We start from the raw sequence: 23576 nt of genomic DNA on the forward strand, positions 1-23576 counted from the left end.
CTCCTGCATGCCCCCTACTGGGGATTGATGTACCCTGACCTGGAATTGAACTGTAACCTCCTGGTTCATTGGTTGAAGCTTAACCACTGAGGTATACCTGCCAGGCTGTGGGCTCAGAATTTTTTATCAAATAAATTGGACATGTAAATTGGTTAGATATGTTTAACAAACATCCCAGGTCATTCCCATGCAGGTGGTCCTAGGACCACAGGTTGAAAAGCACTTGAGGGCTCAGATGAAGACACTAACCTTGGTTGGAGAAAAGAGAAAATGCTTCAGGATATGTGTGGGCCAGGAGCTGGTGGCCTCCTTATTTTGTGAAGTCAGAGATGACATCTTTGAGAACAAGGGACAGTTTGTAGCAATAGGGTGCTTCGGAGAAAGCAGTCAGTTTGGAAACAGAAGTGGTAGGAATGGGAGAAGATGTTTGCGGAGGATAAGGGACTGAAGCAACCTTGATCCCAGAAACCAAATTTGTAAAGAAGATACTGTCTCCTTGTGAGGGATGGAGAACACAGCTGCCATTAGTTTCCTACAGGAAAAAGGAGGATGAGGAGAGAGAAGTCTAGAAAGAAACTGAAAGAAAACAGATTCCCAAAATGATCACTGTGAAGGTCATGAACATCACCACCTGGCTCTACTACAGAGGTAGCACGGGGTAAAACGCACAGGTCCTGGAGCTAGCCTGACTTCCTAGCCTCTCCCACTTTACCTCTCTATGCCCAGTCTCGTTATTTGTAAAATCGAGTTAGTAAGAGTCTCTACTTCATAGACTCATAGCAAATTCTTAATGAGTTAACATATGTAAAAGTATTAGTGCGATGCCTGGGTCACAATGGCTGAGTTGTTCTCATTGTTTAGCTACTAAGAATTAAGGCAGTGATGTTCAACATTTTTCATCTCGTGGCACACATAAACTATTACTAAAATTCTTTGGTAACCATAAAATATATTTTTTGCCAATCTGAAAAAAAAAAAAGTATAACTTTGGTTCATTCACACTGGATGCTATTGCTGTTTGGCTGTTGTCAGTTTTTATTTGACAATCTAAGGGGAAAGAGGTTGGTTCTCCTAACTAAATATTGCATGTGTTATATTTTCTGGCAGAACAACAGTTGAAAAAATCACTAAATTAAGGTGCTATAAATATTTGTGTGCAAAAGGTACATATAAATTTGTGTGTGTTTTGTGTGAACAAAGTTTTTTCTTAATTATCTGGGATAAATATCTCAAAGTGCAATTGCTGGTTGTATGTTGAGTTGCATGTTTGCTTTTAAAGCAAATGCCAAACTGTTTTCCAGGGAGGCTACCATTTCTCATTGCCCCCCAGCAGTGCATAGGTGATCTTTGGCCTCACCCGCTTTTTGTGTTATGACTATTCTTTTTATTTTAGCTATTTTGGTAGGTGTGTAGAAATATCACATTGTGCTTTTAATTTGCGTTCCTCTAGTGGCTAATAATGTTGAAAAGCTTTATATATGGTTATTTGCTATCTGTATATCTTCTTCAGTGAAATGTTTATTTGTGTATTTTGCCCATTTTCTCATTAGACTTCTTTATTATTCAGTTTTATAAGTCCTCTATATATTCTATATACTAATTCTATGCCTAATGTATGGCTTGCAAATATTTTCTCTCAGTGTATATCTTTTCTTTCCATTGGCTTTATAGGGTCTTTCAGGAAGAAAAAGTTGTAATTTCTGTGAAGTCTAATTTATCAATTTTTCTTTTCATAGATTGTGCTATTGGTGTCAAGGCTAAGACCTCGGCCTAGACTTAAATCCCAAAGACTTTGTTTGATATTTTTATTTCTAATGACTTTGTACTTTTACATTCATTGTGTAAATGATATGAGGTTTTGTTTGAGATTTTTTTTTTGTTTGTTTACTTGTTTGCTTTTATCTATGGATGTACAATTGCTCTAGCATCATTTATTGAAAAGACTACTCCTCCTGCATTGAATTGCTTTTGGGCCTTGGTCAAAAATCAGCTTGGCATGTTTGTGTGGGCCTGTTCTCGGGTTCTCTATTCTGTTTTATTTATGTACATGTCTATCCATCCAGCAATATGACACGATCATGATTACTGTAGCTATATTGTAAACCTTAATATCAAGTAGAGGGATTCTTTTCATTTTATTCTTCTGTTTTAAGTGTGTTTTTAGCTATTCTATATATTATGCCTTTCCATATAAATTTTAAAATAAGCTTGTCTATGTTCACAAGAAATCTTGCTGGGATTTTGACAAGAATTATAATTATATTAAATATAGAGATCAATTTGGAGAAAACTGCATATTTACCCAGTGTGTCTTCTAACCCATGAACATATTATGTCTCATCATGTATTTAGGTCTTCTTTGATTTCTTTATTAGGATTTTGTAATTTTCAGCATTCATATCCTTTATGTGTTTTGTTAAGCATATACAAAGTATTTAATTTTCTTTAGCATGATTGTAAATAGTTTTGAGTTTTTCATTTTGGTTTCTACATATTCTGTGTTACTATGTAAAAATATTTTTCTTTTGATCTATCTGTCATTAAATGTGAAATGAGTTTCTTCTCAGTTCAAATACCACATTGGCTTGTGAATGTTTTAGTGCGTTTTCTTGTTGTTAATCCTCACCAAGGATATCTTTTTTCCATTGATTTTTTAGAGAGAGTGGAAAGGAGGAGAGAGAGAGAGAGAGAGAGAGAGAGAGAGAGAGAGAGAGAGAGAGCATTGATGTGAGAGACACATCAATTGGTTGCTTCTGATATGAGACCCAAACGGGGGCCAAGGATCAAACCTACAACCCAGGTATACACCCTTGATTGGGAATCAAACCTGAGACCCATCTGTGTGCAGGCCAGTGCTCTAACCGCTGAACACACTTGCAAGGGCTTTTATTTATTTATTTATTTATTTATTTATTTATTTATTTTTTAATTCACTCTACCAGTCTGCCTTTTTAATTGGTCTATTTATACTAATTTGCATTTAGGCTATTTTAAAAATATATTTGAGGTTATGTGATTTTATTATTTGTTTTCTGGTTTTCCTCTGTTTCTTTTTTCTCACCTTTTTGTGGGTTACTGGAACATTTCTTTAGATTTTCATGTTAGTTTTCTTTTAGTTTGCTTGAATATATCTCTGTATAAAAAGTTGTTGTTCTGGACATTAAAATATTCATATGTGACTTATCACAGTCTATTGGTTTCAACATTTTGCCACTTTGAGTGAAGTATGGAAACCTTACCTCTATTTCAGGCTCTTTGCCTTCCCTAATTTTAAATATTATTGCTCTGAGTATCAGATATTGTTATGACTTTTTGTTTCAGTCATCAAATATGATTGTAAAACCTCATGAAAAGATAATCTGTCATATTTACCCCTACTTTTTTAAAAAATATATTTTGATATTCTACTTTCCTTTTTGAAATTCCAAGTTGTCCTCTGTTATCTTTTCCTTTTTTGTGTGAAAAAGCCTCCCTTTTCCATTCATTAAAGCTATGTCATTAGCAACAAATACTCTTAGCTTTTCTGAACATATCACTATTTCTTCTGTGTTTCTTGAAAGATCACTTTTTTGGATATAGAATTTAGTGTTTTGAGTGTTTTTCTTTCAGCACCTGAAAAATGTCATGCCATTTACTCTGGCATTTATGGTTTCAAATGAGATATCTGCTGTCATCAGAATTAGTGCTTCTCTATAGGAAATATGTTACTGTTTTTCCTAGCTGCTTTCCAAAGTTTTGTGTGTATGTGTGTGTGTTCAGCTTTCAGAATGTGATTATAGTCGTTCCTCTCTACTTGTGGCTTCACTTTCTAAGGTTTCAGTTACTCACAGTCAACCACTATCCAATAATATTAAGTGAAAAAATCCACAAATAAATAATTCACAAGTTTTAAATTGTATGCTGTTCTGAGTAGTGTCATGAAATCTCCCGCCATCCTGGTCTATCCCACCTGCGATGTGAATCGTCGATTTGTCCAGCATATCTATGCTATACATTCGACCCACCTATTAATCATTCAGTAGCCATTTGGGTTATCAAGATTGCCTGTCATGGTATTGTAGGACTTGTGTTCATGTAACCCTTATTTGACTTAATAATGGCCCCAAAGCACAAGAGTAAGTGGTGCTGGCAGTTTGAATATGTCAACAGAAGCTGTAAAGTGCTTAATTTAAGTGGAAAGGTGAAAGTTACCCACTCAGGAATGAAAGGGAAAAGATCATATGCTGAGGTTGCTAAGACCTATAGTAATAGCGAATCTTCTGTGAAATTGCCTCATTTATAAACGAAGCTTAGGTATGTGTGCATAGAAAGAAGCATAGTTAAACATAAGGTTTGGTAATATTTGCAGTTTCAGGCCTACATGGGATCTTGGAATGCATCCCCCACAAATTAGGGAGGCGGCCGTATGTGTTTTGACATGGGTTTCCCTGCAATTATCCTGGTAGCGTTTGCTCAGTCTCTTGGAACTTAGGTTGTGTCTTTCACTAAATTTGAGAAAATTTCAGTCATCATTTCTTCATTACTGAGACCCACTCTCTTTCCCCCTGCTTCTGGGGCTTTAATGACAGAAATGCAGGAATGTACTACGTGTCCTTGAGACTATTCAGTCCCCCCGCCCCTCCGCAGTCTAATATCTCTCTGTTGTTTACATTAGTGCCTTTTATTGCTTTATCCTCAGCTCACCGATTCTATCCGCCGCCACCTCCATTCTACTATTGAACCCATTAGGAAGCTTTAAAAAGTTAAACCCTGGCCAGTGTGCCTTAGATGACTGAGTGTCATACCAAGCACAGAGAGGTTTGCCAGTTCAATTCCCAGTCAGGGACACATGCCTGGGCTCGATTCCCAGTAGCAGGTGTGCAGGAAACAGCCCGGGGATGTTCTTCTCATTAATGTTTCTCTCTCCCATCCTCTCCCTATAAAGTCAATAAAAGCATATTTTTGAAAAAGTATTTTTCAGTTCTATAATTTTCATTTAGATCCTTTTTATATATTTTATTTGCTGAAGTTTTTATTTTACTTGTTTCAAAACAAAGCGTGCTTGTTGAACTATAATGGCTGCTTTAAAATCCTTCTCACATTATTCCAACATCTGATTCATTTCAATGTTAGTTTCAGTTAATTGCCTTTTTCCCTGATATGCATATCTCCAAATTGTGAATCCTAACTAGCTGATATCTATTTCGGAACTCTGTTGTAGCCAGTTCTTTGAATCCTCTGGCCCAGTATAGTGCTGGCTTCCTGGGATTGCTCTCTTCTTTTTTTGTGTGGGTTTTTTGTCATTGTTGTTAATCCTCACCCAAGGATATTTTCCCATTGATTTTTAGAGAGAGTGGAAGGGAGGGAGGGAGGGAGGGAGGGAGAGAGAGAGAGAGAGAGAGAGAGAGAGAGAGAGAGAGAGAGAGAAACATCAATGTGAGAGAAACACATTGACTGGTTGCCTCTTGCACACACCCTGACCAGGGCCAGGGATTGAGCCTGCAACCCAGTTACATGCCCTTGACCGGAATCAAACCCATGGTGGATGCTTTATCCACTGAGCAAACTGGCTAGGGCTATAGTGCTCTTCTTAAGGTAAAGTATTTTATGCTAGCTTGTGAGATATAAGACTCATTTTGGGCGTGAGAGCTGTGGTTTCATATTTTTCATTTAATTGTGCTTTTCTGGGATTTAAAGGCTTTAACTTTGGGGTACAGTATATATTTTTCCACCCCAATTTTTCCTGGTGTGTGTGTGTGTGTGTGTGTGTGTGTGTGTGTCTTGCCTCCAAAAGCATCTTTATTCGTGCCCTGTTTTTTTGTTTTTTTTTAAAATAAGGTTTTTGTGATGATCAAATGAGACACTGTAGAAAGAAAAGGGATGAGGGTGATAGCTGCTTAATGTCCCTGGGTTTAGAGGGCACCCTTATCCCTCTGACATGGAACCTGTCTAAACCACAGGGAAGCCACAGGGAGGAAGGTCCTGCAGTCTCTTAAAACAGAAATCTTAGCATGGCTAAGCCCGCAGAGGAGAGTGCCTGTGAATCCGGGACCCCCTCCCCTCCTCCGGCCCTGGGCTCAGGGTACAGGCACTCTCAGGTGTGGGGGACGCCAGAGGGAAGGCTGGGGGAGGGGTGGGCATGCATCTGTGCTGGACCAGCCCCCCACAAGGACCGTCCCCCCTCTGCATAGCCTGCAAGTGGAGTCTCCCAGCCTGCGCCCCCAGGTTTAACAGGAGCATTTTGGGAGCATTTCTCTCCGAACCTCGGAACCTCGGAGCAAGCTGGTGCTGCTGCGCTCCTGTTGCAGCTTCAGGTAAGCGATGGGTGACGCATCTGCAAATACCGCCATTGCCTGCCGCCTGGGTCCGGAATGAATTTGCCCGCTGGCATCTTGCTCTTTAAGTATTCTATTTAAAAAACAGACAAACAAATAGTTCTTAGCTAATGTTTCTAGTGGCGTCATTCCATTCCTGAAAGACAAATATCCTAGCTATTTTTCAGGAGACTTCCCCTTGAAAAATGCATTGCGTCATTTGTTGCCTTTTGCAGATGAGCAAGGGATTGCTAAACGCCCCTCTAGAAGGGGGCGGATGTGGGTTTATGTGGCAGTAACACATAGTACAAAATATATTTTTTAAAGATCATGGCAGATATTTAGGCTGCATGCCAGGATTTCTACATGACAGCGGAGCAGATACCGATCAAACCTTCCCTCACGCAGATGCTCTGCGTTCTGTTACTTTAACCCTCAGGAGCCTTCAGCGAAGTGGCTGCCGTTTGGCCCATTTTGCAGATGGAAACACGTATAAAGGTCACAAAGCCTGTAGGTGACAGAGCCTGTTAGCTAAAGGCAGATGTTTGTTTCTGGTTCCCTGGGATAGGTCTCTTCTTAAGATAAAAGAGTTTTCTGCAAATATTGGAGGTGTAAGACTCATTCTCAGTGTAAGAGCTGTGGTTTCACAGTGTCATCATTCTGCTGGGTTATCTTTTAATTTGGCCTCGCTGGCATGTAACGGCTTTAACTTTGGGTATATATTTTTATACTCCAATTTTTTTCTCTGTGTGTGCGCGCGGGGCACTGGGGTGGGGGGTAGAGGGGACGGTTGTGGAGTGGGGGGATGGACTGGGGGATGAACTGGCGGGCACGTCCTCCCTGGATGGCACGAGTGGGCAGTGGGTACCAATTGGCACCATGAACCAGGCATCCTGGCTCCTGAGGTTTCAGTTCATTTTATTTTTACTTTTATTTTTTAAAAATATATTTTATTGATTTTTACAAAGAGGAAGAGAGAGGGATAGAGAGTTAGAAACTCGATGAGAGAGAATCATCGATCAGCTGCCTCTTGCACACCCCCCGCTGGGGATGTGACTGCAACCAAGGTACATGCCCTGACCGGAATTGAACCCGCGACCCTTCACTCTGCAGGCCGACGCTCTATCCACTGAGCCAAACCGGTTTTTGCCAAACCGGTTTTTGGCTCAGTTGTTAATTTTAAACAGTAGCCACCTGGCACAGCGTCCTTGGCGAGATCCTGGGGTCTGTTACAAGCAAAACTCCGCCTAAGAGGAGAGAGGATGTGTGGGGTTGGGGAGCCAGCTGAGACCCTCCCCAGCGCCCCCAGGGAGGTTGTAAGTCCAGGTTACAAGCCCCATCTCTCTCCCTTTCTCCCTCCCTAGGCTCCGCCCGCTCCGTGCCACCTAAGCTGTGCGCTCGCCTCCGTGCCAGTTCCCCACAATGGGCAACTCCTGCTCCGGCCTCAAGGAGAAGCTGGGGCAGAGGGTGCGGCCTTCGCCCACGCTGAGCTTCCTCCGCTCGGTGCTGTTCCCCAAGAAGAAGAAGGATTTCTGCGTGGTGGTCCTGGGCTCTGCCGGCGTGGGCAAGAGCGCGCTGGTGCAGCGGTGGGTGAACAGCTGCTTCTCGGAGAAGTACGAGCCGCCCGCGCCCCTGTCGGATGTCATCTACCACGTGCCGGACGGCCTGTTCGGCTCGGGGACCAAGATGCGCATCACCGACCTCCCGGGGGGCCAGCTGTACCCGGCGCTGCAGTGCCTCAAGATTGCCAGGGGCCACGCCTTCATCCTGGTCTACTCGGTCACCCAGAAGCAAACCCTGGAGGAGCTGACGCAATTCTACATGCTCATCCGCGAGATCAAAGGCGCCAACCTGCACAAGTACCCGGTGGTGCTGGTGGGCAACAAATGCGACGAGGCCCGCCGCGAGCTCACCACGCTAGATGGCGCTGCCTACGCGCTCAAGTGGAATTGTGGCTTCTTCGAGACCTCGGCCAAGAGGAACATCAATGTGGAGGAGCTGTTTTTCGAGCTGCTGACCCATGAGAGGGGGGCGGAGACCAGCCCCCAGGCCACCCCGGAGAAATCCCAGATGCCCGATGCCGCCGCCGAGGACAGGCTGGCAGCTGCCACGTAAGGGGAGCCCCGGGTGCTAGGAGCCTCACCACCTTCTCCCTCCGACCAGTATGTAGAGAAACGTGGGCCGATGACAGTGTTAGGTGTCACCTGTACATGAGTGTGCTGAGGGTTGGGTTGTTAACAGCCAGACATCAGTATGGGTCCCCTGTACATTCATAATTTTTTCTCTCTCTCTTTTTTCCCCCCCCAGGCAAGAGACTTCACGTTGTTACATCGTTGGTATTGCAGGAGGGGGAAAATAGGAGACTTAAGTCTTGACAGACTTCAGAGAAAACGGTTTGGAAAAGAGAATGGAATAGCAAAATACATGGAAAGAGACCATGCGGCCGTCCTTGTCATGCTGTTACCATTTTTAAACGTTTCAAGTCTTGTAAATGTCCAATTGGACCTTTCTGTTGTGTGTGTAATTGTTAAGAAATTGTGTTTTTGCAACAAAAGCTTTGCTAGATGACTGGGAGAGAGATAGATCTACTTAAACGAGATAAATGAATATTTTGAGTATTGAGGGTGGGGGGCAGAGAAAATTATGAAAGCGGAGACTGGGAGGGGAGGTGGGAAGGAGGGAAATGAGATATCTGTAATTCTATCAACAATAAAAAATAAATCTAAAAAATAAATTAGTTAATTAATTAATTAATTAATAAAGAAAGAAAGAAAGAAAGATGTGCCAGCTTCCTGAGTCATTTAAAAATGTTTGTTTGGGTAGTCCACATTGTGGTTTTAAAAAAGCATAATGGTTCCATGACTTAAATCTTTTCCTGCATACGATCACCTGTGATAATTATTTTCCACTGGACCACAACAGCACAATTACATAAGAGCATTAAGATTTCAGCCCTGGCTGCTTTGCTCTGTGGATATAACGTCAGCCTGTGGACTGAAGGGTTTGATTCTGGTCAGGCCACATACCCGGGTTGTGTGAGCTTGATCCTCAGTAGGGGAGTGCAGGAGGCAGCCGAACAATTATTATCTCTCATCATTGATGTTTCTCTCTCTCCCTTCTGAAATCAATAAAAATATATATTAAAATAATAAAAAGTCAATGTCACCAGGGGTGGGGGGTGCGGGAGACAACATATTTTCAACCACATCTGGTGAAGGTTTTTGATAAGACTTGCTCACATGGACACTCTTGAAATTAGCCAGTGTGGGGAGCGGGAGGGAGGGCCACGGCCATGCAGAGCTGGTGTATAACCACAATCTTCTGGGCTGACATCTGGAAGAACTCCAGGGGTCTTTGAAGAAGAGGCTCACTCTGGTGCTGTCTTAGTGGTGCTGGTGAAAAGCAAACCTCAACATACGGCTGCCTCAAAAATGTTCCCTCAAGAAATACTGGATCCCTAGCTGGTTTGGCTCAGTGGAGAAGAGCGTTGGCCTGCAAACTGAAGGGTCTGGGGTTTATTCTAGTCAGGGGCACATGCCGGGGTTACGGGCTCCATCCCCAGTGGGGGGCGTGCAGGGGGCGGCTATTCAATGATTCTCTATCATCTTTGATGTTTCTGTTTCTCTTTCCCCTCTCCCTTCCTCTGAAACCAATAAAACTATGTGTGTGTTTTTAAAAGAAATACTGGATATAGGGGGATGGAAGGTAAGGGGAGAAATGGTAGGGATTTGAAATTTGAGAAAGTCCTTCCTAAGGCAAGTTTTAAAAAAGATTAATTTTATATTTGAACATGATTTTTGAGAGAGAGAGAACATATCTATACATGTCCTTGCTTTCTAATGTTTTTGTTTGTTTGTTTGTTTGTTTGTTTTTTCCAATTGGGGGAAGAAAGGGAAGGCTCTCAATCTGGTGATTCCTCCCCTCCCCCTCTGCCCCCTGCCATAAAATATTGAGCCAAATACTGAATAATTTATGTGTTTTTTTAAAAATATATTTTATTGATTTTTTACAGAGAGGAAGAGAGAGGGAGAGAGAGTTAGAAACATCCATGAGAGAGAATCATCGATCAGCTGCCTCTTGCACACCCCCTACTGGGGATGTGCTGGCAACCAAGGTACATGCCCTTGACCGGAATCGAACCTGGGACCTTTAAGTCCGCAGACCGACGCTCTATCCACTGAGCCAAACCAGTTTCGGCAATTTATGCGTTTTTTAAAAAAATGATTTTATATAGCATAATTTTCAGGGAACATGCACACTGTTGAGAAGGAACCATAAACATCTATTTCATAATAGTATAAAAGTTTTGAGCTTAGAAAATCCATTCAGTAGCTCACTTGTTTAAACAGTCAATTATTTAAGATTTTCCTTATTTATGTTCAAAGCAATTATTCTCAACCACTAGGAAATACCTAAGTGGTCTTACCATATTGCTCTTTATATACTCTAAAAAATAATTCTTAGCTAAAGTTCCTAGTGGAGTTATTCCATTTCTAAAAGAAAAATAGTCTATCAGCTGTTTTCAAGGAGAATTACCCTTGAACATGTATTGCATTAGCTTTAAAAATCCATTTAATGGCTCATTTTAAACAGTCATATTTTTTAAGATTTCCATTTTTCACTTTTGAAGCAATTATTTTCAACAACTAGAAAATACCTAAGTGTTCTTATAATATTGCTTTTTAAGTATTCTACTTTTAAAAAATAGTTCTTAGCTGAAGTTTCTAGTGTAGTTACTCCGCTTCTAAAAGAAAAATACTCGATCCTGGTTAGTTTTCAGAATTCTCCATGAAAAATGTATTGCATTCATTATTGCTTCTTGTGGATGAACAAGGGATTACTAAGTGGCAAATACTACCCTTTAGAAAGGGGAGGACATGTTTCTCATATTGCAGTAAATACATAGCATAAAATATTTTAAGGTTATAATCAATATTTATAAGTAACAGTCAATAATAGCTACATGCTCGTGTTTCTACATCACATAGGAGCAAATACTGATCAATCCTTTTCACATGCCAGTGTTCTGTACTGTATTATTTTAACCCTCACGATAATTCAATGAAGTGGTTACTGTTTTGCCCATCTTGCAGATGGAAACACTGAGAAGGATCACAAACCAGTAAGTGGCAGAGCCGATTGTTGGAGCCAGATGCTCTGCTCCAGAGTCAGTGCTCTTCAGCACAGGGGTGCGCTTTCTCCCCAAGATGACTAGTCAAAGGACAAGTGGCTGACTTTTCCGTTTCCAGTATTACACCTGTGTGGGAAAGAAAGTGTCTGCAGAGCCTCTCTGGAATCCAAGTGGGAGGTTAAGAAGCAAATCAACCATTACAACATGGGTGGGGATGGGGAGTGTTAGAAACTGGGAAGAGAAGCACTATATTATGGGGCATTGGAGAACATTTCCCCGCAGAGATTGCATGTCTGGAATCTTTTATGCCTAGTGGGAATTGGTTTAGGTGGAGTTGGTATGGGTGGGGGAAGGAGAGGATGACATGGTTAGGGGAACAGAACAATGTGGGGAAAAAAGGTCTGGACAAAATGTGGGGGTCTAAGAGATCACAGTATGTTTCCAGAAATGGATGGAGCAAACTGTGGCAGATGAGCCTGCGAAGTCAGAGTTTAGAATTCACCCTCTAGAGACAATGGGGATTCACTAGGGATTTTATCAGACTTTTATTAAAGAGAGATCACTCTGGAGCCTCTGTAAGAGGTACCAAAACGAGGTAGGTAGACAAATTTAAAAATATTAGAACAGTATTTTGGTTAATCAAGGCATTGTCAGGAGAGGTGGAGACAAAGGGATGGATCTGAGAACGATTTAGAAGGGAAAATGGCCAGAGCGTGGTGGTATGTTACAAGAGAGTTTGGAAGAGAAGACGAAACTAACAGAGATGACTTGTGTTTGAGTGGGATTCCTAAGTAAGTTCGAAACTAACAGAGATGACTTGTGTTTGAGTGGGATTCCTGAGTAAGTTCAGGGGCCATTAGCCAAATTCAGTAAGGCAGAAAGAAGAACCAATTTGGAGGAACATCTATTTGCCTATGCACATGAGGAGAATAAGTTACCTGTTGAGTGACAGTTGCCAGGATAGCCAGGTGGACGTTTCCAATGGGAACTAGACTGGGATTAGGGACTGGAAACAGATTTGTGAGTTTTCAGCACACAGCTGGTGGTAAGGTGGTGAAGGGAGGCAAGAGGAGGCACGATCAAAAGGCTTAGCTGGGACGGAGTCCTGGGCAACACCACCACTTGGAACGCTACTGACCCAGAGGAAGCTGAAGGACACATAGAAGTCACCAAAAGATAGGAGGAAACGCATAATGGGCAGTAATAAATGCTGGGGGAGAAGGCGTTTCAAGAAGAATGTACACCATCCTAGGAAAAATTTTTAACAAGTAAGATAAGCATTAGAAAGTGTTGCTTAGATTTAGTATTTAGGAGACTTCAGATTCCAACCAAGACAAAGTAGCCCCATTCCTCCCAGCACTCCTCTTACAGCTGAAATGACCCTGGACCTAACACGACAAAGGAGCAAAGGAAAACACTTCACAGTGGACAGAGTGGACACCTAGGGACCTCGGGAGGCGAGGAATGACATGACGGTGATGTCCCTGAGTCTCCTTATGATCTCCCACACACCCTGCAGAAACCTTCAGGTTCCAACTGCCAACAGGCACAGACTATTTCCCCTAGCTAACCACTCAGGAAAAGGGTGGTTTGTTTATTTATTTGTTTACTAGAGGCCCGGTGCATTTAATATGTGCACGTGGGATGGGGGCGTGTCCCTCAGTGCAGCCTGTGCCCTCTTGCAGTCTGGGACCCTTCGCTCTTTACTGCCCACCTGCTCACTGCTCCTTACCGCTCAGCTTGCTGCTCCTTAGCACTGCCGTGGAGGCGGAAGAGGCTCCTGCCACCACCACTGTGCTCACCAGCTATGAGCCCAGCTTCATAGCGGCGCTCCCCCTGTGGGAGTGCACTGACCACCAGGGGGCAGCTCCTGCATTGAGTGTCTGCCCCCTGATGGTCAGCGTGCATCATAGTGACAGGTCATTCTGGTTGTTCTGCCATAATAGTTGCTTAGGCTTTTATTATATAGATTTATTAATCCTCACCAGAGGATATTTTTCCATTGATTTTTGGGGAGATTGGAAGAGAGAGGTAAAGACAGAGAGACGTCAAAGTGAGAGAAACACATTGGCTGCCTCTTGCAAGTACCCCAACCAGGGATGAACTCACAATCAAGGTACGCACCCTTAACTGGAATCCACCCCAGGACCCTTTGGTCCACAGGTCAATGCTTCATTAACTGAGCCAAACCAGCCATGACCAGGAAAAGGGTAGTTTAATAACAGAAAACTTTTTAGGCAGTACGCACCCTACTCCACACCAACACCAACACCAACACCAACAGCAAAACCTCTGCTCCTCTTCCTGCCTCCACATCAAACTAGTCTTCCACACCTGATACCCTACCCTGTGGAAGTGGGTGTCAGTGTTCTGTTGACCCTGCCTGCTAGCAGGACAGCACAGGGAGCTCAACTCTCCCAGAGTGGCAGATTCCCTCAGCCCCTCCCGCTGGCAGGGTGATGGGGGTGGGGCTGAGCAGGGAGCCGATGTGCTCAGGCCCCTTCCAGGGAGTTCCTCAGGTGCATGGCAGGGAGCTAAGCCTCTTGCCCACCTGCCAGCACTGAGACTGAAGGCAGCAGTGAGAAGAGAGCAAGTCAGTTCTCCAGTTCTCCCTCACCCGACACCACTCCCCCCTACAGGGTCTCAGCTTCCTTGGCCAATAAAACAAAAGTCTGGGACAAGATGATTTCTTAGAGAGAGAGAGGGACTTGACATTACTTTTGCTTGGAGGGGAGCAGGGAGGATATAAACCATTCTAACCGTTCTTTGATCTAATAGTGTTGTTCAAAGGAGCTGGAACCTACAGCTACTATTTTTTTATTTTATTTTATTTTTTTTTTTTTGCATTATCCAATAGAGTAGCCTCTAGTCTTGTGTTACTTCTTCACTTTGAATGTAGCTACTACAAAGTGAGATGGGTTGCATTACATGTTGAAAGGAGAATATTTTAGATATACTGGGTTCAATAACCTATATTATTTAAATAATTTATGTTTGTTCTTACCTTTTAAAATATGGCTACCAGAAAAATTTAAATTATATTTGTGGCTCGTTTTTGTGGCTCATATTATATTCCTACTAGTGGCCCAGTGCATGAAATTCATACACATTAACAGGGAATTAATTAGAGAAAATATTTTAATATTTTTATTTGCCCTTCTCTATAATAGAAGTGTCAGAGATGAAAGAAAATCAGTAAAATGTATATAAAAATCTTTCTCCTGTCAGAGTCTGGGGCCCACCGCGGGACCAAGAATCAAGTCCCCACCCACCCATGCATGCCTCAAAATTGCACAAGACCCAAACCTGACCACCCCCTTTCGCATTAAGCCCTGCTGGGCAGGGGGTGCAGCCTCAGGTCCCTGCTGATCACTCATTATGGCTAGTTATGATAACCCCACCTCTGCTGTAACTGCAGCCATTTTGTGATGGTATGAGGGTCAGTTTGCATATTACGGGTACCTCTTTATTATATAGGATTGGACAGTGCTATTGTATGTTATGAGTGAAATTATTCCCCCTACATTAATATTAAATTTAATAAATGTAACTATTTGACACTAGTATGGTGGGTATACATGGGAGTGTTCATAGCTGCTCATCTGTCTTGTCCTCCAGGTTATTAAGTGCAGCCTGAAAGAAATCTTCCAAACTTATAAGAACATTGTCCTGCCCCCATGTTCTGCCTCCAAATTTCCTTCCCAGTCTTCTCATAACATAAGGAAGCCTTTCCCCAATGAACTTGGACAATTTGCTGTTCACCCAAACATCCTATGTGGTTGTACCTGTTTCCTCAATTAGGCACCTTTTCTTCCATTTTCTGCCTATCAAAATTTTATTCACTCTTTAAAACTCAGCCCAAATACCACCCCCATTGAGGGCTTCTCTGTCTTTCAGAAATTATTCAAAAAGTTTTCAGTTGGCAATATGCTGGCCCTGTAAGAAGCTTGCCATTTAACAAGACAGATGAGGAAGGAAATAGAAAAGCACAGCAGAGTGGGACAAGTGCTGTAAGTGGGTCCATTCTTCACTCTGCTATCATAGGGATCTTTCAAAAATGTAATTTGATTAGACTGCTGTTCTAAGAGCTATCATCTGTCCGATATTCAGACAAATATTCACAGCTGTGTGGACAAGGACGTGTGTGAATCTCATCTCTGCCACATACTGTGTGTCTGTGGGGTCAATAAGGAAGTTTTCTGGGCATCGTTTCCTTGCATGTAAAATGGAGGAGGTGACAATACTTTCTATCCAGGATGGTTGCATTTAAAGAGGCTGATACACATGGAAGACTTAGAATAGTGCTTAACACATCATAAGCAGTCCAAAAATATCAGATATTATTATTTTTAAAAAAATATATTCTTATTGATTTCAGAGAGGAAGGGAGAGGGAGAGATAAAAACATCAATGATGAGAGAGAATCATTGATCAGCTGCCTCCTGCATGCCCCCTACTGGGGATCGAGCCCACAACCCAGGCATGTGCCCTGACAGGGAATGGAACTGTGACCTCCTGGTTCATAGCTTGACACTTAACCACTGAACCACACCAGCTGGGCAGCTACTGTTATTATTAACAAAAGACTGGAAATTACCTAAATGACCAATGTATATTAAAATAATGAGGTGATATGGCCCAACACATATTATCTCAAAGATTTATTTTAAATTCACTCCCATTTGAGGTTTTGTGTGTGTGTGTGTGTGTGTGTGTGTGTGAATAATAGAAAATTTCTAGAAGGAATTCAAGTAATTGTTAATAGACATTTGTCCTGAAGAAGGGAATGACAGCTTAGTAGGGAAAGAAAACCAGCTTTCATTTTATAACCTTTAATACAGTTTGAATTATATGACTATGTGCATACATTATTTTCGAATTTTGAAAAAACTGATAATTACCTTGAGTCTCAGCAGAAAAGGACAAAGTGGGGACTAGAATCCTAATTTTCTAACCTCAACCCCAATGCTTTTTCTTTAAAATCTATTTTTTGTTGATTTCAGAGAGAAAGGGAGAGGGAGAGAGAGCTACAAACATCAATGATGAGAGAATAATTGATCAGCTGCATCCTGCATGCCCCCTACTGGGGACTGAGCCCTGTAACCAGGGCATGTGCCCTTGACGGAACTGAACCTGGGACCCTTCAGCCCACAGATGTTTTATTCACTGAGCCAAACCGGCTAGGGCAACCCCAGAGCTTTTTCAATTTTATTCAGCATTAAAGTAACCCAAGGGAGGAATTAGATGTTCTAATTAAAAGAACTCTAAATGTATTGTGCCTCTAGCCGATGGCATTTAACAGATGAGGAACAGATGAAGCTCAGGATAGTTAAATAAGTAACCTAAGGTCAATGCTGGGGTCACTGAAATTGGGATTCTCTCCCCAACCACCACCTCATCGACGTGATGTCACTGAGATGAAGCCCAGAGTCAAAATATGCGGAGTTAGTCCTCTGTCTTTCCTTCTTTGCCTTTTCTGCTGCTGACAACCTTGAGAGCTGTGAACTATGTTCACGGTGCCTGGCACGTAGTGAGTCCTCAGCAGCTCAGCTGAATTAGGTTGATGCTTCCTTCCCTATTTACCTCTCCTAGATATTTCCTCAAAGACTAATGCAAATGGCATGCTACCCAACACCACCGCCCCTGGACTCAGGGAGATTATGTGTTCCCCTGATATTTTCAGGAGAAGCACATCTAAAAAATTCCATTTCTAAAAGCTGTAAACCCAGGCGTGGGAGTAACTGGCCCGCCACATTCATGCATGTCCTCCTGTTTGCTCCTTTTGCTCAGAAAGCTAAGGCGGCCTCTTTGTAAAGGTAGTCATTAATTTAGAGTTGGAGAGAAAGAAATGAATTCAGAGAGAAATTACTCATAATTGCAGTCCTCTATTAGTATGTTTTTCTCTGCAACCTGGAGCTGAACACTGTGTTCCCAGTGTAATTTAAGTGTGAATTAAGTAGTGCTCTGAGGATGGGTTATTTGAGAACAAAGCAGCTTGTCACGTGTTTGGGATTGCTTGAAAATGCCCACCTGATGGAAATTGCCTCCTCTCCTGCTAGTATGGGCACTCTGAAAGGTAATAATTTTGATATCAGCTCTGCCATTCTAAAAGAGCTGGCAACCTCTGGAAACTTCTGAGAACTGTCGTTTTTTTCATGTTTAAAATGATAGGAACTCAGCACTAGCTGGTTTGGCTCAGTGATAGAGCATTGGCCTGAGGACTGAAGGGTCCCGGGTTGGATTCTGGTCAAGGGCATATGCCTGGGTTGCAGGGCTCGATCCCCAGTCAGGGGAGGGGTTTGCAGGAGGCAGCCAATTGATTATTCTCTCTCATCATTGATGTTTCTATCTCTTCCTCTCCTTTCCTCTTGGAAATAAGTAAAAAAATAAAATAAAATAAAATAAAAAATAAAATTAGAGGAACTCAAACTCAAGGTCCACAGCAGGCGAGAAAAGGAGTCTAAATTATGCTATATGGGAAAATTATGCCCATTCTATATAGTCAGTGGCTTCTACTAAGTTCTGTTGAAAAATGTGAAATAGCCCTAGCTGGTTTGGCTCAGGGAATAGAATGTCGGCCTGGGGGCTGAAGGGTCCCAGGTTTGATTCCAGTCAAGGGCACATGCTGGGTTGTGGGCTCAATCCCCAGTATGAGGAGTACAGGAAGCAGCCAATCATTGATTCTGAATCATCATTGATGTTTCTATCTCACCCTCTTCCTTCCTCTCTGAAATCAATAAAAAAAATGTATTTGTTTTTTAAAACGTGAGATGGACTGCATTACATGTTGAGACAATAATATTAGATACAGTGGGTTAAAGAAAATATGTTGTCTAAATAATATGTGTTTCTGCTTACCTTTTAAAATAGGGTGACCAGAAAATTTTCAGTTACATTTGTGGCTCATTTCTGTGACTCACATTATATTCCTGTTGGACAGTGCTATTCTATATTAAGAGTGGCTGTCGGAACTAATTTCTAATTTGAATTTGATTACTTACATTAGCCAGGATCAACAATCGAGTGCTGAGAAAGGTCTGCATGTATTTAAAATAATGTGTTGTCCGATGCCTAAGGAACCTCACAAAATTCGAGGTTAACAGCAGTGTGACAAAATCCACTGAGAGGTATGTTCACATCTTCCCCTCAATGCTCCAGAGCAGGAGACATTGGGTCGAGTTGTACAGCAGCTGAACAGGGTCTTTCTCCCGTGATCACAATGGTCAACCACATGAATGATGTGGGTACAGTTTATAGTCACACGATGCCTAGAGGGCGAAGGATGTGGTGGGTAAAAGCTCATATAACTGTCATTTATTCATACATTTACTCAAATATTCATTGAGTACCCAACGGGCAGGAAGGCAAAATGCTATTTCCCGTGGGAGTTATAAAGTAGAGTGAGATTGAGGTCTTGCCCTTAAGTAGGGGTGTAGAACTCAATCAGAGAAGGGGCCAAAATCTAAAATCCAGCCTAAATCGCAGGCCGAATGGTTTACTGAACAGTCATAAACTGACAATGTCATAAACTGACAGCAGAGTGCAGTGATGACAGCACGGTGCGGGCCACATTGCAAGGCCTGGCGGGCTGGATTTGGCCCGCGGGCCGTGTGTTTGACACATGTGCCCTTAAGGAATGCCCTGTCTCCAACAGGAAGAAGGAACATTTCTTGAACTCTTCCATCATGCCAGGCTACTGTTCTGAGCATTTTTACATGTGGTAGCTCTTTGGACTGGCACAACAAATGTCTAGGTCACATGTTTTTATTCCAGTTCCCATGATAGAAAGGAGAAAGCTGAAGCAAGAAGGGAGGAAGGCACTTGCCTATCATCCTGGGACATGTGCTCTCATTGAAGAGATGAGTGGAAGTCCCTGGGAAGAGGTTGCATGTGCACTGGGCCCAGGAAGGACCATACCAAGAAACAGAAACTTGAGGTGGGTGCCCAGGCAATGTGGCAATATGTGAAGAGTAATGGGGACAAGGAGTTAAACATGGAGCCAACATGGCACAGAGCTGGTGCTTCGTAAATATCTGTGGGATAAAGATTTGAGGAGAAACAATAGTAAGAAAAACACATAGGTACTAGTAGTGTACTGGGACTACATTGCTGAAGGCCTGGAAGGCCAAGTTCAGGCGTTAAGTCATTACATCAGCTTTGCATCCTGGATACCCATCACCACCATCACCCCTTGTTCATGCCGGAGTATTTTCCCCATGCTACTAAACATTTCTTGAAACAACCACATACTTGGCTGAGTGCAAGCTGATGTAATTAAGTAATTTGCTATGGCTGGATGTTTTCTTTGGTTCCTATTTTGTTTCCATAGTTGTCAACAGTGGTTCAGGGAATCACCTGTACAATAATCTTAACCCTTGTCTCTGAATATTTCCTCAGATTCAGTTCCTAAGAGTTAAATTATTGGGTTGAGGGGTTTGAGCATTTTTAAGGTTCTTCAACTGCATTTCTCAATTGCTTTCTGAAAAGACTGCAACAATTTGCATATCCCCAAGCCCTGGGCAGAAGTTCCGGTGTACATTTTGTGTCAGCTTATAAATATCTAACCCTGGATGGCGTCAGTTATTCCCACTTCCAAACTTGCTTTTAAGTAATTTGACTTGGGTTATATACCAGGTCAAGACAGTTCCTTCTTAAAACCTGGTTTGCCCTGTGGACTGGGGATTAGGTAAATCATCGTTTAACTTGTGACAATAGAAATAAAGACTGACGTCATTGAGCTCATTGCCTGACAGAAAGGAAAGCACTGGGAGAACATTTTCTAAAGAAAGGGCAGGACGGACTTTTCTGACACCTTCTTGTTGTCATCTTGAACATAAGCAATCCTGGTGATTTGGGGCCTGGTGATTCAGAATGTTTCTCTCTTTTCTGTCGCCTCCTAATGAGTTGGGATTGGACCAACTTATTTTCCATTAGCATCTCCACCAGGTACTGGAAGAAGGAATCAAAGGAAAAGGACACCAAGGCTGCCCAGGCTTCTCTTTTAATTGATAGGAGGATAAAATCAGAAGGTAGGTTAACACTTTAATGATTCCTGTTTCTCTTGCCCCTCAAATTACAGAAAATTGAAAGATTGTTTTAGAAATAACTGGGAGGGTTTTTCTTTCCATCACAAAAGGTGCCTGACTTTTCTAGCTTGGGATATTTCTAATCTTTTTAAAATCTCTAACATACAGAAGGTTTCATGTTTCTCCAAGAAGCTCCCCAGGATTTTGCTGTGTCTCATCTCACTGATTCCCACAGCACACCCTGTTGGCTTATCTGAGTGATGAGCAGGAGGGTCAATTAGGTGAGTGTTTCCCAACCTTCTCTCATGATGAGAATCACCTGGTGGAGTTGTTAAAACACAGATTCCTGAATCCCAACTAAGAAGTGCTAAACTAGAATTTTTGAGAACATATAGGTAAAATTGCATACCTAACTTAGTGCTCTGTATATAACATCTGTGTTAGAGCACTAGTTAAGTATACAATTTTACCTATATGTTCCCAAAAATTCTAGTTTAGCACTTCTTAGTTGGGATTCAGGAATCTGTGTTTTAACAACTCCACCAGGTGATTCTCATCATGAGAGAAGGTTGGGAAACACTGAATTAGGTGACCGTGACCTCTAACCCCAATGGTTCTTTGATTCTAGCATCTGAATCCAGGATGAATGCCTCGTGAGAAAGATTGAGGAAGCAGAGGACTCTTTCTCTGTGGCATCTCATATAGGCAAACAATAATTCCTTCCCACAACAGCTACATTATTCTAAATGTGCTACAAATATTGTCACATCTGGTCCTAAAGAGAACAGGTACTATTAATCCGCAATTTACGGATGAGGAAACTGAGGCACAGTTATCTTAACTTTTTTAGCCAAGGTCTCGCATACAATAAGTTGCAGAGATGCCTCTTAAATCAAGCCAGACTGTCCCCAAAGTGGGGGCTCAACTACCATGCTATGCTGCCTCCATAACAGTCTCTGTCAATTAGCCTCTGGATGGTTCAAATCCTGTTGACTGTGCTTCCCAATACTGACCCTTTAAACAGGTCTGTGTCTCACATACCTCAAACAGAAAATGGGAACACAAGCATATCTCACTGGGGTGGTGTGAAGCATAATCAGAATATTGTTTGTAAAAATACTTTTATTTATTTATTGCCATTTGTTAGCTGTGCAACCTTAGGCAAGTATACTTACTCTGTACCTCAGTTTACATATCTGTCAAGTATCCATTGCAGGGGGGCTGCAATGAAAATAAGTTAATACATGTAAAATACTCAGAACAGTATCTGTCACAATGGAAGTACTTTTTAAGTTTATTAATACCATTCTATTATATTACATTACATTCTATTAGATTACTTTACATTACATGATAGATGGGCTTCCCTCAGGTCTAGTAGGGGAAATTTTTTGAACAAATGGTAAAGGTTAGGAGTATTACAAAATAAAACTGCAGGTTTCTCTAGTAGCATCCAATATAAAGCTCTAACCAGGACTAGGGATTAGATAAGTCTTTTTAAAGAAAGTAACTTAGGGCAGCAGACACTGAAATCTTAATTTCTCCCCAGGAATGTTCCACCCTTACTTTCTGTATTGCCTCCTCTGCTCTCTTCACTCCCACCATCCAATCTGTGAACAAACCCAACAGGCTTTATTTCTAAAATGCACCTCAATTCTCTCCAATCCCACTGATTTCACCCTCATCTGAACCACCAACAACTCTACCTTGCCTCCTGTCGGTGCCTCCCAAGGTCCCCCTCCCGTGCTTTCTCTCTGTCACCTTTACTCGCCAGTTTTGATTGTGCTGTTGTTTTTACTCGCCAGTTTTCACAGGGTAATCTTCTTAAAGTATAAGCGTAAATTGAAATGCTCTAGGGACTCCCATTTATACTTAAAATCTGAGCCCCTTTCCATGGCTTATACTGTCCTAGATGACCTGCCCCACCCACCTCGGACCTATGGTATACCTCTCTATCTCCATCACTGTGCCCAGGAACCCGGGCCTTCCTTTTCCCTCAACTTTACAAGGCTCAGCCCTGCCTCCGGACCTTTGCACTTGTTGCTGTCTTCCTCCCTGGAATATGTTTTTGATCATTTATGTCACAGTTCAGACCACTAAGAGGTGATCCTATCAATGCATACCAACCTTTCCCGCCCAGTCACCACCCTCCAGAGAGCCTGCTGTCCCCTATCCCATTCCTTTCTTATTGCCTTCTCAATAAATACCACAAGAAATTACCTTGTTTGTTCATTGCTTCCTTGTTTACTCTCTGTCTCTCAAAGCTAGAATATGAAATTCGTGGAACCAGAAGCTCTGCCTTTCCATTCAGTATTGTCGCCAACATCTAAAGCAGTGCCTGACACACAGTTGGCATTCAGTAAGTACTTGTGACTTGAATTACTGACGTTAATTTAAGCTGAATCCTAAAGAAAGATGGGATTTAACCAAGTGAAGATGAGGAGCAAGAGTCTTCCAAGAAGGAGAACAGTATGTTCAGAAGCCTAGGGTGTGAGGAGGACTGACATGGTATCGAAGTGAATTGAAAAGAAGGCTAATGCAGTTGGAGTTCAGAGAACAAGAGAGGACATGTGACGGGAGAAGCATGCTGCGCCCTGTAAGTCATACTAAAGATGGTAGACTTTTTTTGAGGGCAGTAGGATGTTGTCCTAAGACTTAAACAACAGCCCTAGCTGGTTTAGCTCAGTGGTTAGAGTGTTGGCCCTCAGACTGAAGTGTTGTGAGTTTGATTCTCATCAAGGGCATGTACCCCAGTTGCAGGTTCTCCCCAGTCCTGGTTGGGGAACTTGCAGGAGGCAACCGATGAATGTGTCTCTCTTATAGCTACGTTTCTCTCTCCCAGTCTCTCCCCCTTCCTTCCACTCTTTCTGAAAACTAATGGAAAAAATACCCTAGGGTGAGGACTAACCAAACAAAATAAACAAAAAAAGAAATTTAAGCCACAGGTTCAGGTTAGTATTTTAAAAGAATCCTCTGTGGCAAATGGGTGGTTTTCGAGTAGATATAGAACTCCAGGTCATAGCTCCCTCTCCCTTGCCTCGATCTTGAAAAAAAAGAAAACCTGTCGGGTAGACAAGGAAGGTAAGATTACCTCAAACTGTAGCCTGAAAAAGCAAAGATTCTGAG

General features: G+C 42.3%; 1 protein-coding gene across 2 annotated transcripts; it reads left to right on the top strand.

The window, feature by feature from the left end:
• Window positions 1–6127: 6127 nt before the first annotated feature.
• Window positions 6128–9435, top strand: DIRAS3 (DIRAS family GTPase 3). 2 transcript variants are annotated; one of them, XM_084875865.1, is made up of 3 exons: window positions 6128–6293; window positions 7658–8404; window positions 8601–9435. In XM_084875865.1, exons 2-3 carry the CDS (start codon window positions 7716–7718, stop codon window positions 8650–8652), a joined length of 741 nt encoding a protein of 246 aa, XP_084731991.1. In that variant the 5' UTR covers window positions 6128–6293; window positions 7658–7715; the 3' UTR covers window positions 8653–9435. The 2 variants fall into 2 exon arrangements, with proteins under 2 accessions (XP_084731991.1, XP_084731992.1); XM_084875866.1 differs by lacking the exon at window positions 6128–6293 and adding an exon at window positions 6828–6922 and having other exon boundaries at window positions 8601–9045.
• The last annotated feature ends 14141 nt before the right edge of the window (window positions 9436–23576 follow it).

The sequence above is a fragment of the Pipistrellus hanaki genome, assembly GCF_964339955.1.
Source record: "Pipistrellus hanaki genome assembly, chromosome: 2".
Taxonomy (NCBI): Eukaryota; Metazoa; Chordata; class Mammalia; order Chiroptera; family Vespertilionidae; genus Pipistrellus; species Pipistrellus hanaki.